The following is a 14381-nucleotide window of genomic DNA, read 5'->3' on the forward strand; positions in this document are numbered from 1 at the left end:
TAGTTAGTAAATTTTATTAATAAATTAGTAGAAGTTACTATTTATTGGTAAAATTTACTAATTCAAAACCAAAAATGTGGATCAAATCATAAATTGTTTCAAATTTTTTATATAAATTTGTTACTTTGAAGAAATCGATGTATTTATTAATTATTTGCGTATTTTATTTATTGACTACTTTAATTTATAATTAAAATGAAAAATAATGATAATTTTATTAAAAAGGTAATATAATAATGATTCTAACAAAAAAAAATAACAATTTAAAAGAAATTTTTTTTTAATATTTTAAAAAATATGTAATAATTATTATTTCACATTTTTTTATTTTCTGAATATATTTTTTTTTGTTAGAATTTCGGTGCTAATTTTTTAATTGTGTTGTTGAAAAAAAACCGCACAACAATATAGACTGAATTTAAGACAAAGCTTTTTCAAATTAAAGTTCAAAGTCACGTTCTTCGTAAACTCAGATAAGCCTCTTATTTTCACACAACTTTTAGTTTAAATTAAGATCAGCCTTTCTTTCAAGACTAATTTAACTTTAGATGTACTTTAAAATAAGATTTTATTTTTACTGTTTATGTGTGTGTGTGTGTGTGTGTGTGCACAAATGAATATTAAAAACAGTATCTAACTTTACTTTCTTTGAAAAAGAAAAAAAAATACAAAATTATTTTATAAAATTTTTTTAATTTTATCATTTTTTGTCTTTTTTCTAACTGGCTACTATTTTCTAGGGCATTTTTCTTTTAGTATAGATTATTTTTATAAGTATATTTAGATATTTATGTTTAGATGGAAATCACGCATTTTTAAATATTTAATCAATTGGAAAGTATTAGATTACATTTTTTATTTAAATAAAAAATGACTTTCCTCCACTAATGGATGTTACTTATATAGAGTAACATTAATTTTACGTGTTTTCCTGTATGCTTTATAGTGCTCTTAATTGCAAAGTTAGTTAATCCGATTAGAAGGTAACGTTTGTTGAGTTAGGTATCTTGAAACTGGAGCAAAGTGTTCTATACGGATCCCTAGACTCTTTAAACTTTTTAAAAACAAAAACCCTTGTGTGTGATCGATAATTAAAAACCATTGAAAGGTGTTAATAAAAAAGTAAATTTTTTTTCCGTGAAAAAATGTGATTTATTTCGAAAAAGTAAATTATCAATTTGATAAAAATTGATTTAAACTTATTAAAAATTGACTGAATTTTTGCTTATGGAATAAATAGTTTTGGTTAAAACGAAAATTAATAATGTAACAAAATAAATTCAATTATTATAAAAAGAAAAAAAATTGACACATTTTATGAAGTACTAAACACTGCAGCAAATTGTAACAAAAAGGAACAAATTTTTTTTTATTGTATAGTGGCCATAAACTACTCGCTGTTTACTACGCGTACTTTATGGTTTTTATCTCTAGCATCGCCAGAGGTTTCTCGTGTGACAAATTTCGACATAAAGGAAACACAATTTTTTTTAATGTTTCTGTTGCACCTCTAAATGACTTTCAATTTGAAAAAAAAACACAAAAAAGAAAATGTACATATTCTTTTTCCCCAAAGTCATTTTTTTTCACTTTTTCATCGCGTACAATGCTTTTTTTTTATTTTTCCATTACTTTTGAAAATTAGATAATCTGGAGAAACTATAATATTTTGTTTCAATTCTTTACAAGAATAGTATGGGATAATAGAAAAGTATATTCGAAAAGCTTTCAAAAAGTGGGAAATATTTTGAGAAATCGGAAATCAATTTTCGACACAGTTCCAGTATTATACCTCTCTCTTTCTCTCACTCTCGAATGATGGAGCGAAGAAAGTTTTTCATGAAAATTTCTCTGGATAGTTGTGTATGAGAGAAAGAGGGAAAAAAAAGAATATTCAAAAAAGCAGAAAAAAAAGAGATTTTTGTATGAACGTGAAAAGTTGTTAATATATAAAAGCTTCCAATTTATAGCGTATAACGTTATTTTAAAATTATGTTAGATTTGATGTAATTAACGGATATAGTTTAAAATCCCCCGCAAGAGCACATATAAAGTATTCAGGAGAAAAAATTAATACCCATCCAGTGTAAAATAGAATTCATTTACTTTGCATCTGCTGTAATAATTACGCACGTAACTATAAAAATAGAATTGAAATTAAAATTAAAATTAAAATTAAAATTAAGATTAAAATTAAAATTAAAATTAAAATTAAGTTAAAATTAAATGAAATAGAAATAACAACTTTATAGAAAATGAATTTAAAATGAAAAAAATATTATTTTTACGGTTTTTCTACAAATGAAATGAATTAATTTGAAGAGCAATTTTTTCAAATCGTACATTTTTTGTTTAAATGAGAGTTTATTTTTAATTATTTTTTTACTCTTTAAATTTCAATTTATCATGATGAAGTTTCACTAATTTTTGAGTGACAACCTTGTTACGATTTTCAATTGGCGATATGTCATTGGAAATCTGTCAAAAATGACTGAGAAATTTCAGTGATTCTTTACTGATTGACAATAATAGGGAGGAGCAAAAAATTGCGATACTAAGAAACAAATTTCTATTAATAAATTAAATTGAAAAAAGAAAGAACAAATAAGAAAAGAAGTAGAATTTTTTATCTTCATAGGTCCATTTATATTGTAAACAAATAAATCCACTAAAAATTAAATTTAGAAAAAAAAACAACAAATCAGAAAAGATATAAATTTTTCCTTTATAGGCTCGTTTTTATTGTAAATAAATAAATAAACAAACAAAAAAGAAAGAAACCAGAAAAATAAATAAAAAGGAAAAAGAAAAAAGAGTAAAAAAGAGTAAAAAACGTAAAAAGAAATAAAAAGAAGAAAGAAGTAAAAAGTAAAAAAAGGAAAATTATTGTTCTATAGTAAAATAAATAGTGAAGGTATTTTTTGCGTTTTATAAATTTTTTAATTACGATTGTTATTTGAGTGATAAATTTGACAATCGACGATTTATTTCCGAAAGAAGAGAAATAAAAACACTACCAACATTGCTCATAAACGAAATAAAGCCTCCGAGGTTTATTTGAAGTATATCAGTAAATTGCGGAGATCTTTCAGTTCATTATTTGAGCTCATAACTACTCCGACGTCTTTTATGACATCAAGCAAAATTTGTATTACATTCTTTATAAATAGGAAGAAATTTATGTTTTCTATTTTTAAAAAATATCCTTTTTGCCTCTTTTTCAAATTAAATTTTGATTGCAATTAAAAATAGAAATTAAAACTACTCAACAAAATTAAAATACTTTGAAAAATTAATATACTTAAAAAATTAATGAAAATTCGTATTAATGCAAATTAGTGACTCAATTTTTGCCATAGTTTGGATTTTCTGGGAAAATCCAAACTATCCAAACAAATTTTTTTTATTATTGTCTCAATGTTTTTAAATTTTCATTTAGGCAACAAAGTTTCCTTAAATAAATAAATATATTAAAGATTTTATTTTATTTATTTACTCTCTAAATCTAAATTCGTAGTTTTATACTAATTAGAGAATATTCGGATTCGTTTACACGGAAAAAAATATTCACATGGAACAGCTTTAAATTTTACTAGGTTAGCCAAATTTTTAGTTGTTTCAGTTAAGACTTTCGCTATTTTAGAGAAACTTATCGCTGTTCGAGGTAAACATTTTTTCCCGTGTATCAGTGTCTAAATTTAAATTAGTAAAAAACAAATAATTTTATAGAAAAAGTTAGCTATTTATTCAAATAGTAGTAGTTTTAGCAATCAAGTAGTCTATAATGACTAAATAGTAGTTAAATTCAGGTTGTGATAAAATAACTAAATTTTTTGCTAACTAATTTAATTAATTTTGATCACTATTTTAGTCATTTTTTATTAATAATTAGTTATTTTCCACTAATTAATTAGATAATTTTACTAATTGCTGAAGCAAGTAGTCAACCAACATTTTACCAACAATTAGTCACTTTAAACTAATTCGTATTGAGATAGCAATTCAAGAGTAAAAATTTCACTAACATTTCAGTAGAAAGCTACTAATTCTACAGTAGAAAATTGCTAATTTGATGATAAAAATACTATTTATTGAATATTAATCACTATTAATCTTCAATTAGTAATTTTGTACTAAAAAAATTAGTAGTTTTCTACTATTAAATTAGTATTTTTCTACTAGAAATTAGTTATTTTCTACTATTAAATTAGTATTTTCCTACTAAAAATTAGTATATTTCTAGTATTTTAAGTAGTAAATATTTATTTAAATATTTATTTTTATTTTAGTAAACTAGTATTTTTTACTAAAAATTAGTAATTTTTTTAGTATTAAATTAGTAGTTTTCTACCAAAAATTCGTAATTTTCTAGTAATAAATTAGTATTTTTTTACTATTAAACTAGTAGTTTTCTACTAGAAATTAGTATTTTCCTTCTAGGTATTAGAATTTTTCTACTGGAAATTAATATTTTATCTACTAAAATTTAGTAATTTTTTACTATTAAATCAATATTTATATTCTGAATTAGTATTTTTCTACTAGAAATTAGTATTTTTTTTACTAAAAATTTGTCCAATCTTCACTGTTTATTCGGTAGACGAAACTAAAAAATAGTAAAAATCTAATAATTCAGATTTTCCAAAAATTCTGAGTGTTCAAATGAACAAAATATTTTTTATCATGAATATTTTCAAAAATTACTAAAAAAGCGTAAAAAATGAAAAATAAACCTTTAAAATCTTTATAAATTGTTTTTTTATTTTCATAAAATTTGAATTTGAAAAAGAAATGAATAAATACGTTCATTTGAACTTTCAGAACTTTACACTGAAAAAAGATTTTATTTGATTCAAATAACCGATTACTTAATTGACTATTATCAATTAAATATTTACTAGAATCAAATAATATTTATTGGAGCCAATTAAATTAATTAAATGGTATTTAAATCAATAATTTCAGTATTTGAAGCTAATATCATTTTTTTGAGTCCAATAATTATTATTTGATTCAATTAAATATTTATGTAATTGATAATAGTCAATTGAGTAATCGGTTATTTAAATCAAATAAATTTGTTTTCATTGTAGGGACATTAATTCAGATTTAGAGAGAAAAAATGAAATATCAAGCAAATTTTCCTTAAAATGTGAAAGTAGTTTTTCATTAGAAAGTCATTAAATATTAGTGGAACTTCATCTTTTTTTCAAATGTTAAAATTGATTTCACAAAAATGATAAATTATTTCTTCCAATGTTACTATTAATATTTAATAACACCTGAATTTTATAAAAAAGTAAATATCATCATGTGGAAAAGAATAGAAAATTTAGAATAGCACAAAAAATAGAATATAGAAAAAAAGAATCACAGGCATTCAGATAAAGAAAAATAAAATTATTTACAGGAAACTTCTAATCAATTGGAGGAATTAAAAATGTGGCAGAAGTGTGGTTCGTGTTTGGGTCACAGATAATCAAGAGCCGCAGATCTGGATTCGTTTGTCTGTTTTTGGTATATCGTGAGGATAAAAAACGACGTGGAGAAAAATAATCCTTGGTTATGACGGCGAAATCGGGAGGTTCGAAAGCGTCCACGGCTCTAAAGTGAGTAGCCGCTGACACGGAATTTGCATTGTTTTTTTTCATATTTTTTTTTTAAAAAGTAATTGTTGTGTTTTTGACGAATCATCGAAAAAAAGAGAGGTCTTTTTAAAACCCATCCCTAGAAAAAAGAAATACTCTTCCAAAAATGATCATTGCTGTTCAATAAAGGATTTCATCGGCGTGTGAACTCGACTAAATCGAGTTACGTGCCGTTAAAGAAAGAAAAAAAAAGGAAGGAAAAGAGGAAAAAATTTAAAGAAGAAGAGAAAAAATAAGGAGAGGGAAAAAAATGTCGAGACGTTGGACGGTACAAAATCACAAAATGTCGACGATCCTCTTACCTCATCACAATACATCCAACGTCAGGATTACACCACTGCCACGAATAAGGCCTTGGATTGTGGTTACTTGTTTTCAAATTTTGCTGCTCACCGTCCTACCTCGAGGTATGTGGTAACAGATTTTTTAATTATTTTTCTTTTTCATTTTTATAATACTGTTTTGAATTTTATTTCTGGTAGGGTTGCCACCTATTAATAGGGAAATCAGGGATTTCGGGGAAGAGTTAGGAAATATCCTGGACAAGATATTAAATTTCTAGAATTGATAAACGAATTTTAAATTTTTAAACGATTTTTTGTCCTGGTCAAAAAGTTCAAAGAAATTAAGAATCCAATGAAAAATTAAATTAAATTTCTGAAAATAATTAAATTAATCGAGCAATTAAATTAGAATTATATTAAAAAAAATAATTGGATTTTCGTAAAGAATTTTATTAAAATTGTTGAAAATAATTGTATATTTCTTGGAATAATTGTTTTAAAAAATTTTATAAAAAAATTGAAATTTTTCTAGAAATTTTTTTATTTACGAAAATAATTGAATTTTTGTGAAGATTTTTTTTTTATTTATGAAAATAATTGAATTTTCCTGAAGAATTTTATTATTTATGTTAATAATTGAATTTTTGTGATCAAATTTTATTATTTATGTACCTAAATAATTAAAATTCTGCGATTTTAACATCAACATTTTAAATTTCGATTTTATAGCGTGAAAAGTAAAAACGTGTTTTTTTTCACATGTTTCATTATTTATTTAGGATTTTTTGACATTGGATATTTTTATTTTGGATTTTTTGTACTTTGGACATTTTTTCTTGCAATTTTCGGTCTGAATTTTTTGTCCTGTAATCGTAATTCATACAAAAATTAACTGTGAAAATAGTAAAACTTGCTATTTCCAGATTTTTAATAACAAATTTTACTATTTCCACAGTTAATTTTTGTATGAAAATTTTTTTAATTTTCTTCGAACGTAGTAACTTTTGTTATTAAATATTATTTCCAGAGTAAATTTTATTACTTCTAAATTAAATTTTTCTAATTTTTGTAAATAAATTTTCTTCAGAAATAGGAAAAGTTATTCTGAAAATAACAATATAATAGAAAATTTTATTATTTTCAGAGGAAATTTTAATAAAAAACAAAGTCGAAGTAAATTTTAATAATTTTCACTGAAATCTACTTCGGATACAGGAAAATTCATGGAATTTTAAAACAAAAGTAGCGTTCTAACAAAAATTTTGATTCAAAATTTCGATAAATTGTAGACATCCGAAAAAGATAAACAAATATCAATAACTAACAGAAAAAATTAAACAGAAAAGTCTTATTTAAAAAACCTACAATTAACGCGAAAGTAAAAATCTTTCAAATGAACTGTATACGCTGTAGTATTATAATTTACTTAATTTAAAAAATCCCCTGCTTTTAAATTGAATCCGCTTTTCATAAATTAAAATTCCCTTTTTTACCAAATATCACAAGAAAAAATTACTGTGATTTTTGCTGTCTAATAAAATCTAACATAAAGAATAAATAAAGTATAAACTAATAATTTTTAGAGTAAGTCAGATTATTCTTTGGTGTTATTAGGGAAAAAATAAAAATTCTGTCTGTAAATGAGAGAAACAAAATCAAATTTTTTGGTGGCAACCCTGTATTCCAAATTGAAAATTTAATTATCATTTTAATTACTGCGAATGTTACAATTTTCGGTAAAAAATTTATCAAAATTTGTTATAGAAAAAAATGTTTTCTTATTATTAGTATCATAATTGAATAAGTTGATATAATATAAGCTTTCAATAGTATTCAAATTGTCGTTGAGCGAAACTGAATGCTAATAAGGGGTTAATAACGGCCTTAGTTAGGGTCAGATCCAACATCTCTTAGAATAGGTCACATGATCCTTCCTGTGACCTAAATTAATGCACGCTATGAAGGAGATTCCATACCGGAACCGCAAAATGGCTCGACAAATAGTCCTGCTATTTAGTCAGTGAATTTAATGAAAATAAACCATTCAGTTATGCTTATTCTGTCTGGTTTTTGAAATAATTCATTTAAAATGCGATTGCATTTTAAATGAATTATATTTTCAAAAAGTGAAAACAAAATTTATTCAAAATTTATTACTCAAAATTTATTTAAATTATACAATCGCTTACTTGACTATTTTCAATTGAATGTTTACTTGAAACGATGAAATTTTTGATATTTAAATCAGTTTAACATTATTTGAAGTAGTTGAATTGTGTTTAAATCAGTTGAACTGTATTTAAAAATCAATAATTTCTGTTTATTTGAAAAAAATACTTTTTTGGGGCTATTCAAAAAAATGAGTAAGGTTTTTTTTCGAAAATTTCCCCCCTCCCTGTAACGCGACATTTCTTCGGCTTGAACCCCGCCCCTTCCCCTTGAAAACCTTACGTATTTTTTAAATGGTTCCTTAATTGCTTTTTAAATAAATTAATTAATTCAAAAATAAAAAATAAATTAAAATTAGTTGAAGTAGAATAAAAGTAAGTAAAAGTATGTAAAGTATTTACAATAGCTAAATACATATTTTGATTTAAAAAAAAGTACATCTATTTTGCAATAGTGTCGAGTATTTTATTATTTTAATTAAATTTTTCTTGTAACCATATTTTTAAAGGTTTTTTTTTCTTATACAATAAAAGAAAGAGTTATCAAATTTTATAAAAGCATTTTACAATTAAAATTTTAAAGACATAATGAAAGGTAAAATTTATTATTATAAAAATTCTAAATTTTATTAAATTTTTTTGTATGAAACTGAGAAGTTGAAAATAATTTATTAATATTTGAAAAATTTTTCGAGATTTTAATAAAACTTTATTAAATTCCTCAGAAGTTATTTTACAAATTCGAATTTTTTAATAATAAAATGTTGCGTCTTTAATACATTTGAAATTGTTTCACAGTTCTAAAATTGATAAATACTATAAATAGTTTTATAAAATTTTACAATTGTTTTTTTTATTATAGAAACAAAGAATTTAAAATATAAAATATAAGTTTAAAAAGTAATCAGTAATTTTTAATTTCGGTAATTTTATTTTTTTGGGCTACTTTTGATTTAATATTTTGATTTCATTGATCAGCATGTGAATTTTAATTCCATAGCCACAGCAATTAGTAAAAATTTGCTTCGTAGCGAACAATAATTTACGTTATATTAATAATTCTCTCTAAATTAGATTTAGTGAAAATTAGGTAATTATTTCCATTAGTAAGAATTTGTACTTAATTTTTAGTAATTTTTTTGACTAAAACTAAAACTAAAACTTTTGATAAAAGAAAATAACTACTGAATGAAATTTATTAATATTTACATAAAAATTAGTGAATATTCTTACTAATGTAAAAAGGTAGCTCAATTTTTACTAATTCAGATTTAGAGGGTAAGTAAATTTCGAAAATATTATTACCTATATACCAAAAGTTCTAAAATTTGTTACTTTACAAATAGTTATTTTAATAAAAAGCAAACAGTAACTTTTGACCTCTATTTCTATTATTTTCTATTTTAATTTTTTCTTCCCTTATCAATTAAAATTGATAAAAGAATTTAAATTGTTCTGAATTTTTTTATTTTTCTGATGAATACTAAAAGATTTTTAAAGCTAAACTGTCAGGAAATTTCGAATAAAATTGCAAAACATTTGAGATATTACGGTTATAATTTCATTTCCCTTTAATGACAGGCGACCTCAAGTAGCACTTCCAAGTACAGCACTTGAGACCACCCGAACTTAAGAGAAGATGGAGTTGTGACCGTAATACGTGAAAGTATCGACCTGACATTTACGCCAACACTTCAACTCAATGATGAACACTTCATTTTTCTAACTATAAAGAAGAAATGGTAATTAAAATTCAGTGTCTGTTGATTCATTGAATGAAGTTCTTTTGATTTTTGTCATTAAAGAACTTTTAAAGTAGAGACACAGCTATTATGCACTGGAGAAAAATTTATTTTGTTCAAATAATTGATTACTTGTCTATTTCCAAATAAATATTTAAGTAAATTAAACAAATTTTATTTAAATAATTAAATTGTGTTTGAATCAAATAAATTTTATTTGGAGCAAGAATTTTTGGTTTTGAAACAAATACTATTTATTTGAGTTGAATAAAAATTATTTAACACAAATAAATATTTATTTTATACAAGCAAATATTTATTTAATACAAATAAGTATTTATTTGACACAAGTAAATATTTATTTAATACAAATAAATATTTATTTGACAGAAGCAAATATTTTTTTGATACAAATAAATGTTTATTTGACACAAGCAAATATTTTTTTGATACAAATAAATATTTACTTGATAATACACGAATAATCGTTTATTTAATTAAAATAAATCTTTTCATAACGCGGTGCAAAAATTGAATAATTAAGTTTTATTGAAGGGTTAGTTTTATTCTAATTGTGAAAACTAATTGCAATATTAATAGAATTAATTTTTTTTTCGATAGAGAGTGAAAATTGAATAATTAAATTTTATTACACAATCGTGTTACACGTATGGAATATGGTTATTAGTTTTGAAATCAATTATTCGAAATAGTGGAAATTTCCACATCTACATTCTAGTGGTGAGGATATGATTCTGAAAATCGTGACTAGGACTACTAAAGTCGGTATCCTTTTCCTTTTGCGAATTCTAAGCTTACGAATCCCGTATCTCGTCACGTTCCTGTGGGGACGACGAGTTCCTGAGGGATTTTGTGAACTAGAATTTCCAAGAAGAGTCTATAAGTTGAGATTCCGACCTTCTAATTCTTAAGAGAAAGAGAGTGCGAGAAAGAAAGAGAGAGAGACAGAGAATTTTCACTCCAATGGGAGTTTCAGAATAAAAAAAAAAAATAAATTTTTATAGACTTCGATTATTTTTATCTTCAAATTTATACTCTCTCAGAGTAAAATTTATTTGAGACGACCTAATTTTATTTGAATCAACCGAATAAATACAATTGCTGGGTAAAAATAGAATAGTAATGTCTTCTAAGAATTATTTTAAAAAAATTCAAAATATGGTATGAATCAAACGGATTTATATTGCTGAGAAACAAATTCAATAATATAAAGTAGAAACAGACAGTTTTAGTCAGACTATCTTCAATTTCTTTTCAATTTTTTAAATCATCGTCAAAATGTATTTTTATACTCAGTTGAATAATAATTCGAAACTTAAGTCTGACTAAAACAAATTTATACTACTAAAAAGTAAATTTTAAATAATATAAAGTAAAAGAACTATTTTTTAGTCAGACTTTCCAATTACTTTTAAACTTTTCAATTCATATTGAAAAATGTCTTCTCAAATTAATTTATACTATTAACTAAAAAATCAATAGCAAAAAAATAGTAAAAGTTATGCTTAGTCGGATTTTACACTTATTTATTAAAAAATTTCAAACTTGGGTCTGACTAAAATAAATTTACACTACTGGAAAAGTAAATATTTAATAACATACAGGAGTAAAAATATCTTTTTGTTATACTATTTTTAATTTCTTCTTAATTCGTTAATTCTAATAATAATCCCTTTTACTACTTATTCAAACAAAAATTCGAAGCACAGGTCTGACTAAAAATGATTTTACTACTGAAATTTTTTTTTTTAAATATAAGGCAGTAAAAATGTCAGTTTTAGCCATACTAAGTTCAGAATTCAAGACAATCTAAAATAGCCTGAATAAAAAAAGTTTTCTTGATTTATATTATTTAATTAATATTTTCTCAGTAGTATAAATTCATTTTAGTCAGACCCAAGTTTTGAATTATTGTTCACTATAAAATAATTAAAAACATTTTTAGTAAAAGTCAACAAATTTACAAAAAAATTCGAATAGTCGACTAGAAATTATTTCCACTGACTTGTTGTATTAAATTTTTTATTTTAAGTAGTATAAATCAATATTAGTCAGAAACATGATTTAATTTATGTGTTTGAATAAGTATCTATAAAGATTTTAATTGAGAATTATCAAATATAAAAAACAATTTAAAATAGTCTGACTAAAAAAAAAGTTTTATTGCTCTTTACTATTTAGTTAATATTTTATTAGTAGTAGAAGAAATTGAAAATAGTCCGACTAGAAAATACTTTTACAACTTTATAATATACAATTTTTTTCTCTTTCAGTAGTATAATAAATTCATTTTATTCTGTCTAAAAATTATTTTTACTTGCTATAAATATTCCAAATTTTTATTTTTCAGTAATATAAATCAATTTTAGTTTTGTTTTGAAATTATCTTGAATAATTGGAGATTTTATCATTCAGAATTAATAAATTGGAAAATAAAATAAAATAAAAATAAAATAATTTGGAAATAGTCTGACTCAAATTGACTTTTACTACTTACGGTACAAAATTTTTACATTTTCAGTAGTAAATATTAATTATAGTCAGCTCCATGTTTTGAAATTCAGTTAAATAATTGTTTAGCTCAAGAATTTTTTTTATAATTTTTATTATTTAATTATTACTTTTTAAGTAGTAGAAATCAATTCTAGTCCGACCTATGATATGAGTTTTTGTTGGATAACTGTTAGAAGACATCTTCATTCATCATAAACGAGTTTCGAAGAAATTAAAAATAGTTTATCTTGAAAAACAGTTTTTCTACTTTTTATTACCTAATTTTTGCTTTTTCAGTAGTATAAATCAATTTTTGTCAGACTTAAATTATGCCTTCTTATTTAAATTAACAGAAAAAATACATTTTCAGTAAGAATTAACAAATTAACAAGAAATTTGGATAGCAAGACTAATAATAATTTTCACTGACTTATATTGTTGAATTCTTAATTTTAAGTAGTTCAAATGGATTTTAGTCAGACCCAGGTTTTGAAATTCTGCTAAATAATTGTTCCAGCTAAAAATTTTTTTACTTAATTATATTATTTATTACTTTTTCAGTAGTATAAATCGATTTTAGTCAGACCCATGTTTTTATATTTTGTTTGAATAACTAGTAAAAAGAGATTTTTACTTAGATTTATTAACTAATTCGTAAAAAGTTGGAAATAGGATAATAAGAGTTTACTCGTCTATTATTAAATAAATATTTATTTGTAAGTATCTAATAATATAATAGCAAATAGATAAATATTTGCATTCAAATAATGTGTATTTTAGTCAATTAATAGAAAATATTTATTTAGTAACAGACTAGCTTTAATCGTTTGTTTGAATAAAATAAATATTTTCCCAGTGTAGTAAGTTCGAAAAGAAGAATTAATAAAAAAACAATTTTGCCAACTAAAAAATGTTATTACTCAATAATAAATCAATTTTTTACTATATTACAAAATTTATTAAAAAAAATGAAAAGAAAATGACAAACTACAATAGATTAAGTTTTTATTAATACTCCCAACTCATGAAATTTACTGACAACAAATTTTTTAATAATATATTTTTACTTTCGGAAAAGAAAGAGGGCCGTAGAATGATTGATAGCGGAAACAAATCTAGCGGAACAAATAGTCCCTCTTTTTCAATTTTTCCCCAAATTTTCTATATCATTTCAATACATATTTGTTTTATATATACTTTCTTAAATTTATGCTTCCTTTATTTATAAACAATAAAAAAAAAATAATCGAAAAACACTCCCGAAGTTTAATCTGAATACAGTAATTTATAAAAGTTTTAAAACCCATTTTAAAATGCATGACTTAGGTAAACATTTTCCGCCCTCTTTCAACTGAATCTTTTCATTATAACTCACGAAAACGTATTTGCAATTCCAGAACGTAGTGAAATTCACATTACCTGGATTTTCACCTCGGTTCGAAGCTGAAATTTTTTTTTTTATTTTTCTTTTTTTTTTATCAGGTTAAACTGTTGGGTGGAATCCTATTCTACAAACTTCTGATCTACATTTCACGTAATACTAAAGGCATGACCTCTTAAACAAGAGTATATATTTGTGCTCTATATATTTAACAGATAAACGTACAGAATCTATATACTGTGGATGTAAAACAAGTAAAGGGAATTTTATATATTGGGAAAAAAAAATTTCTTCTGTAGATGTAGAAGAGTATTTAGTAGATGCACAACGCTTTTCTTTGATGAGAATTAACGGTGGATATATATACATATATTGTTTACGTTTAATTAAAACCGTTAACACTAAGTGTTCATGAATTTTCAATGTGAAAATGAAGGAGCCAACCATCTTTCTAACCATACCATCTTCCTGGGGATGGTTAGGAACATTAATTCTTAAATATCCAATGAAGAAACCTCTAATTTATCAAGGCCTTGTGAAATTAGTCGTTTATACGAAATAATAATACGACAGATTCCCTAGGGAAATCGAGACACTGTTTAAATGGATTTAATTTCTATTGTGAAAAAATAAATCCCAAAAAT

General features: G+C 23.4%; 1 protein-coding gene across 3 annotated transcripts in view; it reads left to right on the forward strand.

Moving 5' to 3' along the window:
- LOC122510668 (neuronal acetylcholine receptor subunit alpha-7) overlaps positions 1–14381 on the forward strand; it is a 344417-nt gene that overhangs the window by 21697 nt on the left and 308339 nt on the right. For all 3 annotated transcript variants that reach the window (XM_043625472.1, XM_043625481.1, XM_043625489.1), the window contains one exon: positions 5411–6055. In XM_043625472.1, the coding sequence (XP_043481407.1) occupies positions 5899–6055 (157 nt within the window). In that variant the 5' untranslated portion in view covers positions 5411–5898. The remainder of the gene's footprint in view (positions 1–5410; positions 6056–14381) is intronic.

Source organism: Leptopilina heterotoma, unplaced genomic scaffold, assembly GCF_015476425.1.
Source record: "Leptopilina heterotoma isolate Lh14 unplaced genomic scaffold, ASM1547642v1 Lhet_120, whole genome shotgun sequence".
Classification (NCBI taxonomy): Eukaryota; Metazoa; Arthropoda; class Insecta; order Hymenoptera; family Figitidae; genus Leptopilina; species Leptopilina heterotoma.